Source organism: Phaethon lepturus, unplaced genomic scaffold (genome assembly GCF_000687285.1).
Source record: "Phaethon lepturus isolate BGI_N335 unplaced genomic scaffold, ASM68728v1 scaffold38702, whole genome shotgun sequence".
Lineage (NCBI taxonomy): Eukaryota > Metazoa > Chordata > Aves > Phaethontiformes > Phaethontidae > Phaethon > Phaethon lepturus.
This window is the reverse complement of record NW_010523291.1, coordinates 18,843-30,405: the sequence shown is the minus strand read 5'-3', so window position 1 is coordinate 30,405 and position 11,563 is coordinate 18,843. Positions and strand designations below refer to the sequence as shown.

Below are 11,563 nucleotides of genomic sequence, written 5' to 3'. Positions count from 1 at the left end.
AGAATCGTGGGCTGGCAGGAGGGTGGCTTGCGGCTGAAGGGCCAACGGTTCCACCAGAATACACCGCGGGTACCGTTCTGCCTACTAGACTGCACCTCTCTGGAAGGTACATGTTGAAGGAACAGTCTTATAACTAAATCTTTATCAGTCTAGATGTTTTTTGCTACCTTAATTTATTAAGTCATCCATAGAGGACTTGTCATAGCTGAGGGATTCGGTTCTGCGGCTGGCCCATGTCGGATTGCTGTTGTAGGCCGTTTATGGAGATGGTAGTCTGACAGCACCAAGACCAACAGCAAAACCTGGGTCGGTTTCTCCAGTCATGGTGGTTTCTGTGACGTGCAGATGCAGATGATATGGAGAAGGACTTTATATTAATTATATATTAAGTCATATAATCTGGCTTTGCATATACATTTTGTGTACAGTTGCTAACAAAGTTTTTCACCTCCCTTGAGGTGCAGGAGCTGCAGATAATAGCGGTGTGTGCTGTTATGATTTCAGGACTCCGGCTTGCTGGTGATGGAGAGCGTCTCTTCTTCCCCTTCACCCTTCTCTGCCAGTTCCCCCACTGTGCAGTCTGAGAACGCCACTGCCTACGACTACTACTCTGGCCTCCAGAAGAGCATGCACATCCTCTCCATGGTGGTGTACAGCATCGCCTGTTTGCTGGGGGTGACAGGGAACGGCCTTGTCATCTGGATTGCAGGCTTCAAGATGAAGAAAACGGTGAACTCCATCTGGTTCCTCAACCTGGCCGTTGCTGACTTCATCTTCACCTTTTTTCTGCCCCTCAGCATCGCCTACACCGCCCTGGGCTTCCACTGGCCGTTTGGGAAGCTCCTGTGCAAGCTGAACAGCACCATCGCGTTCCTCAATATGTTCGCCAGTGTATTCCTCCTGACGGTCATCAGCATGGACCGCTGCGTCTCTGTGGCCTTTCCCGTCTGGTCTCACAACCGCAGGAGTACAGAGCTGGCAGCCAGGATCGCGCTAGGGACATGGGTCCTGGCTCTCCTCCTCAGCTCCCCGTACCTCGTCTTTCGGGACACCGTGGTCAGTTCCAGGAACATCACCAGCTGCTATAATAATTTTGCACTGTCCGATGATTACACATCCGAGGCAACGCGGAGGCTGTGGAGGATGCGGCATAAAGCAATGATCATAACACGATTCTTATGTGGGTTCCTCATCCCTTTTTTGGTGATTCTCATCTGCTACAGCATCGTCGCTGTCAAGCTGAAAAGAAGGCAGTTAGCTAACTCTGCGAAGCCGTACAGAATTATCATTGCTGTCACAGTCTCCTTTTTCCTCTGTTATTTCCCCTATCACGTCTTCTCCTTGCTGGAAATATCCAAAAACTCTTCCAGTCACGAGATGAAAATGGCCCTTTACATAGGGATCCCCTTGGTTTCCAGCCTTGCTTTCTTCAACAGCTGCATCAACCCCATCCTGTACGTATTCGTGGGGCCTGACTTCAAGGAGAAGTTTCGCCAATCCATCCTGTCAACCTTCGAAGGGGCCTTCAGCGAGGAGTCGGTCCTGGGCAGTCTGACCAGCCGCCGAAAGTCCAGGTCTGCTTCAGAAGCGGAGGTCCCAAGGGTCTGAGCGGGTGCCGGTGTGCTGCATTGCTGGCACCGTTGGAGGCGGCAGTTCTTTTATTTGCAATTTCAGAGCTGGGATCGCAGAACTGGGGTCTGCAAAGGGCCGTGCATGCTAACGAAGTGTGATTTGATGTTTTGGAGGTATCTCAAACCTACTATGACTTCATACACTATGGAAATTAAACAAATGTCCGCAGCTGTGGCATGGTGGGTCCAAGTAGCAGCATTTTACTCCGTGTGCCTCTTCCTTGGCTGCCTTGTTTCCCTGTACCTTTTCCATCCCCTATGGTCCATCATAACTGGCAAAATGTCTCCCTGGCTGGCCGTGCCAAGAAGGCAACCACAGCCTGAGTTTTATAAAGTTTGCTGACTTTGGGACTCTGCTGGCAGAGCTGCCTTTAATTTCCTCTCCTCCTGGGGCTCCAGGCAGCTAGCTGCTGCCTAGCCCAGCCCAGGGTCATCTTGTATGCGCCTGGAGGAGGCAGTCGGGGACAAATCCTGTTTGCATCTCTGTTGGGTTCACCTGCTTGCAGTGCATTTGCACAGGGCCAGCCACTGAGAGATTTTGTTCCCTGCCCTCACCAGACTTTCCTGGCAGCTCATCTTTGCTGAGGTTCCACCAGGGGACAAAATCAGGTGCAGCTGCACCGGCGGTGTATGGCTGTGCCAGGGGTGTAGGGCTGCGTCAGAGGTGTATGGCTGCGCCGTCATTTCGGCTGTCCACAGGAGAAGAGGAAGGAGAGGAGAGCTATTCCATAAGTCCCTTGTAAGTTAATCAGTACAGAAAATACAAAGATCCTTTCCCATGTATCATTCCAGTGTGACGTATGGGCTGCTAAAGCTTAAGAAGAAAATAATTTTTAAAAAGCCGCTTGAACATGCAGTGGGATCCATCCAGAGGTACTCCTACACAGGCATCTTTTAAAGAATTAGGGTTAAATGAAGTGGCTTACAAAAGCAAGCCATTTTTCGTACAAAAATTAAATTTTTGTAGGGTATGGACTAGCTAGTAAGACACTCATCTTTTCTCTCCCCAGATGTGTGGCAGGACAAATTATTGGTTGTGCTCCAGTTACTCAGGTATGATGTACAGCGTAGCTATTTCTGAGCAATGCTTGTCTTTGTGTGTCTTTGAAACGTTTCTGGCCCTTAAATAGCGAAGATCTGACATTTTGTACTATTGGCGAATGAATATTAAACGCCATTAAACTTAAGTAAAATGTACCCAGCCTGTTTTGTTGCCTGCGTGACAAAACACTTGTTGATCCAACCTGACTGAGCATCCTCATCTTCGGTAATAGAACAACTAGATAAAAAGATTAAATTCTCAGAATTTGGAAACCGCTGGCATTAGCACCAACTCTCATAACTGAAGTAGACAGGACTCGACCTGGGTGTGAGGAGTTGCCCAGGGCACTCTGTCCACGTGGATCTGATGCCAACCCACAGTTCTGGCTTACCATTGGTTTTCAGACCTTTTGGTACATTTGAAAACCATTGGTTTGGAGAAGAAAGAAGAGTAAGCGTGGCTGAGCTGGGTCAAGTTTCACATTTGCAAACTGCTCAGTATGAAGATGGTGGGGGTTTTCTTCCCAGGCTTGATCAGCCTCTGAAAAGCTTTTAATTTTCATAAGTAAAAAATGTTGGTCATGTAAAAGGGAACTGCAGCATTGAGGTACTTGTCATTCCCACCCCTCCCTAGGAAGCTGAACAAGCAGGTGACTGTATCACACCTCCCACTCCTGGCCTGCCCAATCTGCCTGCAAAATGGCCCAAGCTACCATTTGTCCCGATCATCCTGCCAGAAACTTGCCCTGGAGGCTCACTGCTCCGATGGCTGGAAAATCTCTGACTCCCAGCCTGAACTTACAAATTTACCCGTATCTCACTGTTCTGCGTGGATGACATTACCGAGCGAGAGCTGTCACTTGAACATGTTAGGGATTAATTATGGGTCTGCTGGGCCGTGCAATATTAAATGAAGGTTGTGATCCTACAGGCATGCATGTACTTAACCTTAAATTCATGCATAAACCTGCTGAGAACAGGGAATGTGACAAGACCATCCATATGTCAAGCATGAGTGAACAGAGATTTACCCTTTGCCACAAATTGCTGTCTGTCATCCTGATAAAACTGCAATGTTTGCTATGCAGCATGCAACTCCGGGGCTATTTACTTGCTCCTGGTGGTAAACTACAGCATTGATTGCAGTGTCAAGGTTGTGCAGACCAGCGTTTGCTCTTTCTGGTTTTCCTTATCTGTTTGCAGAGCCCACGTAATTCCTTGTGACAAGAGTCTCTGAGAGTGTTGGACCAAGGCCTCGGACTCTTGTCACGCTTCTCTCCTCACCCCGGCACCCTTGAAGGTCAGGTCTTAAAGTATTGACCTGGTTTGTGGTAGGAAAGAAAGCAATTTTCTGGGTCATTTGGACATCCAAGGTGGGTACAGGGTTCCCAGGGGACAATATGATTTAACTGAAGCAGAGTGTCTGGGTGATCTACGGAATTACCACTGTGACTAACCTCCAGAGCACCATCTCCTCCCTGGCATCCCAGCCAAGCCCAATGTGCCTTTTGCTCTGTTCCATCGGCTCACTCCCTTCGACTCTGGACCCGAGACCAAGCTGCTTGCTCTCTCTCTTGCAATAACCCTCCCAGAAGCTGATTCCACTTTAAGCAGCACATTATTACACCTAAGCAAAATAGCATGTCTTTACAAAGCTGCACATCTCCCCGCATGATGGGGAAGGGGCTGAGGAAGCTTTCAGACAGCCATTCCTGAGAACACTTGCCAAAAAACTGTTAGGAGAAAAAAGGGAGAAGCGAATGTTTTATCGATGGTAACAGCCATTGCTGTATTACAGGATGTGCTTGAGAGAGAGATGGGTCTGTCATCCCGGGTCTGATCCCTAGCCTTTGTGTGATGAGAAGCCATGCTGATGTCAATACCTGCTCAGGCTGCCAAGGGACTGGTTCCGAGAGAAATCTCCTGTTGTATCAAGTTCCCTCATGTTCAGAGTGTCTCATTATCACAGTGATAATTGTGATAGTCCCTCATTCCCAAGTAGGAGGTAGGCTGTTCATTCTCTCAGATACTTGTCATGCGCTTGTCTAGAAAAGCTTGAATGGAAAAAAAAAAAGGGGGAGGAAATATTTTCCAGAGGCATGCAAACAATCCAAAGAGGTCAAACGACTCTTTCGGTGGCTGTGCCCCTCTCTGACGCAGCTTTGCTCTCAAGGCTCTTTCAGATGCCATGGGGTGGGTGGAACAGCCTGAACCCCCCCAGTATTTGCAGTCATTGAGAAAGGTGCTGAACCCGCTGCCCGGCCGGCGTGAGGCCCTCATTGGTCCCACGGAGGGGCCGATCCGACAGCCCCGCTCATACAAACAGCGGGCTGGGGTGTGCAGAGCCGCCGGGGCCTGCGGGGTTCAGGCTGTGCACGGGGGAGCCTCAGCTGAGAGAATAAGCAAGCTTTGATAGTCAGTGTTCGGTATGAATTAGCAGACCAGGGTGAGGTATCTGATGAGGTCATTAATACTTTGGTGTTGGGCAAGGTAAATATGGAATCACCAAAACATCTCGGTGAAGAGCTCAGAAAGACTTGGCAGGTGATTTTTGGCTAGAGGGTTTGTCACAGGCTGTGCCTTCTGGGTGCAGAAACTGTGCTGGCTGGAGCTGTGGTCCAGAGCTGCCTTCCAAGGAAGGGAGCAAGGGACGCTGATACTTCACTAGCCAGTGCAGATGGGAAGAATTATGTCACGGGGCCAGTTCGGGTGAGGGATGACAGACCTCTGTGTGCTGAAAAGAGAATTGGCAGAATCCAGTTAAGTGGCACTGGATCAGCGTTACAGTTTTGGTCAGGCTAGGGTCTAGCAGGATGGTAGGGTCTAGCAGGATGGTAGGGTCTAGCAGGATGGTAAGGTGCTCTTACTTCTTTAGTGCAAGAGAAAATAACTGTGGTGTTTTAATCATGCTGAGGGACAACCATGGTGTAACTGGGTCTTGTGACACAGCTGCTTCTGTAATGAAGACAGGATCTTAGACAAAGATGTATCAAGAATCTCAAGGAGTTAAAGCCTGGGGTGAATTGCAGCATGCAGTATGTCCTCGACAGCAGTGGATTATTGCTACACCCGGCAGGTCTACACTGTTTTAGCAAGCACGTAAGTCAGGGATCTCAACAAGAGCTGTTGCTGCCTTGCTTTGGAGGAGAGAGTACAGCAGGTGACTCTGGAGTTGGGAGAAGCTGCAGAGATATCAGGGAGGAAACCAGCCAAGGAGGACATGGCCAGGAGTAGCTCAAGAGGAGGAGGTATTTTCTCCTTGGGATCTGGATGAAGGCATGGCAATAGCAGCTGGGCTCAGAATAGTTAAGAGGGAGGAAGGAATGGGAGCTAAGACAGCCTTGAAAGTACGGTGCAAATGAATGGGAAGGAGACTGCAGCAGGTGAGGAAGCTCTCATTAGGGAGAACTTAATGAGACAATAAAAGCCTCTGTGAAACCCAGCAGGCCCTGTGCCTTTCCTCTGGTGAAACTTTCCTGGTGAGTAAAATTTTTATGTGTCCCACTCTTAAGCTTGGGGAATGGACTTGTTAGATAAGGTCAAGCACAGAGGTCTGACAGCAGAACCTTTTCCAGGGCTTGCTGAAATCAGGCAGGAACCACACATGGCAAGTAAAAGGGCTGGTATTGGTAATAAGTTTCTCTGTGAAGGAGAGATATTGGTAATAGTAACTGGTGCAGGCCAAGCTTTAGCTGGGTGTCCTCAGCCTCTCTTGAGGTAGCAGCTGAGTGAGGGTCTCACCCAACATGGGAGTTAACCTGCTATTGCCAATCCAGGGCCTGTCCTGATGGGCACCAAACTGGGAAGGGAGCAGGGTGCTCTTTGCTGGTTGCACTTTGGTCCTTCCCTGCATCTCTCCCAGCTTCTGCTTAGTTGTATGGGACAGAGTTAGTACCACAACTTTCTTTATACCCCCCAGTCTATCTCTGTGCAGCTGTGTATGCAAAGCAAAGGGTCTTTTCTCCTGTACTGAATTTCTCTTTAATTTGCAAGCCTGCTCTGCAGTGACCAGTGACTAACTCAAGCCCTTCCTGTATGCCCACGAAACGCCTGTATGGGGCATGATGCACGCATGCTCTCTGCAGAGGAGCTGTAGCTTAGTGCAGGAAGTGGCAAGTCACATTAGGACCCAGTGGGTAGGACAGAGAGAAACAGAGTGTTTGGCACTAACTGCGTAGCTGTTCAAACTCCCTAAAATGACATGACTTCGCTGTCCAGTTCAACTGCTTTTGTCTAAAGGGCAAACCACATCTGTAAACAGAAGGTGATGGGTGTTAACTGGATGTTATGCAGACTTTGCAGGACAGAACCGCACACAAACACAGCGAAGCAAAGAGAATCTGCGAACAAAGCAAAAGGCGCTACTGCCAGTTCTTGTTTCAGGGCGATGTTTGTTCAAACCCTCGCCCTCTCATCGAGCTTGAGACATTTGTCTGTGCAGTGACCTGTGAAACGCTGGGTGTTCCAACAAGCCTCTGGTCTCTTTGTTTGAAAGCTGGTTGGAGATAACCTCGTGCTGAAGCTGAGGTGGCAGATCTGTTAGTCATTGCAGGCTGACCTGGAACTGAGAGCGTGGTTAGAAACAGGAAAACAAACTGAACTCAGTGAGTCTTTCAGTCAAAGCGTCAAGACTCAGGACGAACAGGACTGTGACAAAATGAATCCGTGATTATTTCCTGCAGACAGCCACGCCACAGCTAGACAGTAAGATTTGATAAAACAGTAAGACAGTGCTATCTACTTGTATAGCCCTTCACATAGATAAGACATGTCTCTGCTCCGGAGCCTTTTCTTAAGGCACTTTGGTTCCCAGATGTGGGTAATGCTATTTTCCAGACTGTTCCCAAGAAATGATAAAATTACTCCTCCTTGGTTCAGAAAGGCATTTATAGCTGCTTTGGGTTCTGCCTGCCTAGTTGGGTAATATCCAAGCCAGCATTTTCTGGAAATCAGGCCCAGTATCTCCGAAGGCAGTAAAGCTGAAGGCAAGGGAGGGAGGTGGGGGCCTTGAGGCTGTGCTCAGCATGGAGGTGCCTGTGTGCTGCAGAACCTCACAGCAGGCTCAGGGGGGCTGCGTAGGGTTGAGGATGCTTTCGGGATGCCTTGTAGAACCAACCATTGGGAGACGCCAAACCTATTCACTGGGCTCCGTTAGGGTCAAATCAAAAAGTGTCTTTTGTGTACAATGTCTGATAATTCTTGCTGTCAGGTGGTTTGATAGGTGAGCTTTAACATCCGCCCCTTTAAAAAAAGCAACAAAACACAAAACAAACCCAAAAAAGCCAGCCTGGCTGAGCAGTGATGGATGGAGCTCAGGAGATTGGATAATAACCACTCTTGGGTGATGGATCCAGGCTGTTGTCCAACCAAGCACCGGTTGAGCAGTGCCCTTCACCTTGGCTGGACTAGGTGCAGGGTTGGGTTTTTTTTGCACATCTCTGCTTGCCAGGGTTGTATCTGGATTAAGAACAACAAATCTGTGAGCCAGTATATTCACACCCAGCAGTTTTTCAGAATTCCTTAGATGACTGCTAATTGAATCATGGTAAACGAAATTAAATCCGGGTGCTCATTTTGGAGCAACTACTTGTTAAACTCTTAGCATTTGGATAGCATATTGTAAAATTAACAAATCCCTCTCTCTCGGGAGCTGAGATTTAAACTTAGATTCCTCTGTCCGGGAGAACAGAGGTGGGAGAGAAATGTATTTGCTCTAAGAAAACAAAGGTGATAGCCTTATAAAAAGGATCAGAAGACAGAACCTTTTAGTTCCTGGTCCTGTGGTTTGCTTAAGCAATGTGAGGAATTTGGGGCAGCAGAATTCAAAAGTCAGCAAACTCTGGGTGCCCTAGGGTATTGAAAAATGCTTCTGGGGAAGGCTGCTAATTGCATTATGGGTCAGTGCTTCACCATGTGTTTTTTTTCTAGCTGTACTGCCCTAAAACGGCTCTGCCATACCAGCCCGTAGTGAAATCCTGTGATGAACACTGATGCTAAGAGAAATCTCTGCCACTCTGCGGCTAACAAAAAGCTCAAAACCCCCCTTTCCATGTGTCCTAAAAGCCCCAAAACAAAAAAAGAACCCACTAGGGTCAATGACCCTGAATCAACTGTGGAAGCACGAGAAAAATAAAGACCGAGAATGGTGGCGAGGTGTTAGGAGAGGTTTATTCTCTTAAGTGTAATTCAGAAGAGACTCTAGGATCTGCAGAAGATCGTTGCTGCAACTCTGTGAGGGTGCAAACAGGCTTATGGCCTCTCTCTTCACATATTTCAAGCAGATGTCTTTGCTTTGTGTGAGCGGTACAAGCGGAGCGGTCTACATCTGGCAGCTGCTCAGTGGCTCCAGGTTAAATTGCTCTCCTTCCCCAGCTCCAAGTCTGTCCAAAGAGGGGGGGGGAAACAAAAGGACCCAACTGATGAAGTGTTGGAATGCATGAAACAATAAGCGAATGTTGTGAAATGTGGGGACACACTGGCCTGTGAATATTTAAAATGGAAAATGTAGCTCATGAGGGCAGAAACTGTAGATTAAAAATATGAATTTAAATGTTGTTGTTTTGCAGGCATGTTTGGTGAGCAGTCCTGGCAGCTGTGGCTTTTCCTCCTCTTTCATGGCAAGGCCAGCACAGACAGAAGGATCTGCTGGGGCACTCAAGGCCTTACTCCAATGCACCCTGCAGTCCAGGAATAATTAAGTTTAATTGCTTTTTGTGATAAAACTTGCAGCAGAAAGTACCTGATTTGTACCTTTATGCTAAACACTAAAATTCTGACCCCTAAAATGCTGTTGATCTTGGGCACACTGAAAAGTGGAATTTAAACCAGCTTCTAGCTACTCAGTTAGTGGGAAAACATGGTGCTTGGGGTTTTTTTTATTATTTAAAGGGGGGGCTCTGACGAGTTTTATCTTCCTGTGTCTGTATCGGATGACTAACTTCGTCAAGGCAGTGAAAGGACAGAATTTTTGTCATGGGTGCTGTCCTGTGATAAAGCTGGGCTTTTAAACAGGGATATGGCAAATGCATCTTCATCCAGTTTAACCTATGCATGTTGCAAGCAGGGCCCTGACAGGGGACTCCAGACAAATCGTGTATGCTCTTCACAGTATAAGGGAACTGAGAGACCACTGATTGTTTAACTTACTTTCCAGAAAAGGTTCCTTCTCTACAAACACTGCTGGGTCCGATGGCAAAGGCCACCTGGTACGGTGAGGACCCACCACTGTGGTGGTGGTGCCTAGAGCAGCGCAGCAGTCGGCTGTCCCTCTGACAGGGCTGCAGGTGCGGGAGCTCTGAAACATGGTGCCTTGTGGAAATCTGCTGGTTTATGCTGCATGGACTTTGCACCGCGGCTCTCACAACCCCGGTGGGGACCGTTACCCACCCATCGTGCTTTTTTTTTTTTTTTTTGTGCGGGGGAAAAGCTGAAATCCGCCTTTGGTACAGGGGTCCCCCCAGTATTCCCTCCTGCGAGTCCCCCCCAGCATCGCGGGGGCAAGAAGATGGCGCCGGCAGCGGCTCCCCTCAGCCGCGCCGCAAGACCGTGGCGGGAACGGGGGGAGGAAGAAGGGAGGGCGTCGCCTCGCGCCCGCCCCTTGCGCTCCCTCCCTCCCTCCCTCGCGCGGCGCCGCCATCTTGCAAGCGGAGAACCGGAGGGGCTGAGCTCTGCCGCTGCCTCTGCCTCTCCCCTTCCCCTCCGGCCGGGCTGCCTTCTCCCGGGGCCGGGGGGCCGGAGCCGGCAGGGAAGGCCTCAGAAATTCAGAAAGGGGCACGGCCGCCCGCTCGCTCAGCCCCCTTCAGCCGGCGGTGTGAGGGCAGGACATCCCTCTTCCCCAGCGATCTCTCCCCACACAGGATTCCGCCGCCTGAGAAAGGGGCTTCGTCGCCCTCCCCTCAGGGGTCCTGTGGGAGCGGGACCCTCTCCTGGGCGGCCCATCTCCGGGGTGGCCGGGGGCTCCTCGCTGGCCCTACAGATGAAGGGGAGCGGCGTGCTCACTCCCACGCTGAGGGCTGCGGCGTGCCCAGGCCTCTCCCCTGAGAGGAAGGAAGGGATCCTCAGGTACCCTGGGGTGCCTGGGCGGGCTTCCCCGCCCAGGGCGTGTGTAACCCACCTGGAACAGCTGAAGGACTTGTAGGGAGGTGTGGGGTGGAAGGGTCTACCCTCTGCCATTTAGCCCAGGGGGCATAGGTTAGTGTGGAGGGCTCTTCTGGGGCCGGTGAATTTCCCCCACATGCACTGAGGGGAGGTGGGTGAGAGGGTTCAGTTTCCTTCCAGCCCGTGGGGATCAATTCTTTAGTACTGTGGTTAGCCCATACACTTGTTCCCTTCTCTGTTGCTTTCTGTGTGGACATGCTCAGTTCGTGGTGTAAAGCCAGTGGGAGTCGGGCCTCATGTGTACCCAGTCCAGTGTGTTTGTCACGATGTGTCTGTGTAACTGTGTGCAGCCCAAAAGAAAAGGTGGGTGTTTGTGGGCTGCAGCCCGCTCTCTGTTGCATGTGTTCTTCCAAATCTGATGCAGGCTTGGAAGATTTGTCCACCTCAAGCCAGAGTGTTATGGTCCCATGTACCCTTGTGGAGTCATGTCTTTACACATCTAATAAAGTTTTGTGAGCTTGCTGCCATCCCAACACCTGTTTCAAGGTTGATAACATCAATATTACTCTACAAATGCAAGTTTTCCCCCCCACACACACTGTGTCCTGCCTGTTTCTGCTGGAGTACAGCTGCAAGAAAGTCCTTGACCTATGGTTAGGGGAAGAGCTATGTTCAGTGTCGCTTGTGAATAGGTCAGTATCTTACTGTGCTGTAAAATGCACCCTGAACAATAATCAGGAGCCAACAACTCTTGCCTTTCAGCAGATCTCTTAACTCTCCTCACATCCCTAATC

The 11,563-nt window shown here is 49.6% G+C and overlaps 2 protein-coding genes across 2 annotated transcripts; both read left to right on the top strand.

Moving 5' to 3' along the window:
* Positions 1–522: 522 nt before the first annotated feature.
* Positions 523–1,608, top strand: LOC104616917 (chemokine-like receptor 1). The gene has a single exon (XM_010282083.1). The coding sequence runs from the start codon at positions 523–525 to the stop codon at positions 1,606–1,608; it is 1,086 nt and encodes a 361-aa protein (XP_010280385.1).
* Positions 1,609–10,176: 8,568 nt separating this feature from the next.
* Positions 10,177–10,809, top strand: LOC104616916 (protein transport protein Sec24-like CEF). Its single transcript, XM_010282082.1, has one exon. The coding sequence runs from the start codon at positions 10,177–10,179 to the stop codon at positions 10,807–10,809; it is 633 nt and encodes a 210-aa protein (XP_010280384.1).
* Positions 10,810–11,563: the final 754 nt, after the last annotated feature.

Bases quoted from the DNA above. Each gene is read 5' to 3' on its own strand.
- LOC104616917 (XM_010282083.1), top strand. From the start codon at position 523: ATGGAGAGCGTCTCTTCTTCCCCTTCACCCTTCTCTGCCAGTTCCCCC.
- LOC104616916 (XM_010282082.1), top strand. From the start codon at position 10,177: ATGGCGCCGGCAGCGGCTCCCCTCAGCCGCGCCGCAAGACCGTGGCGG.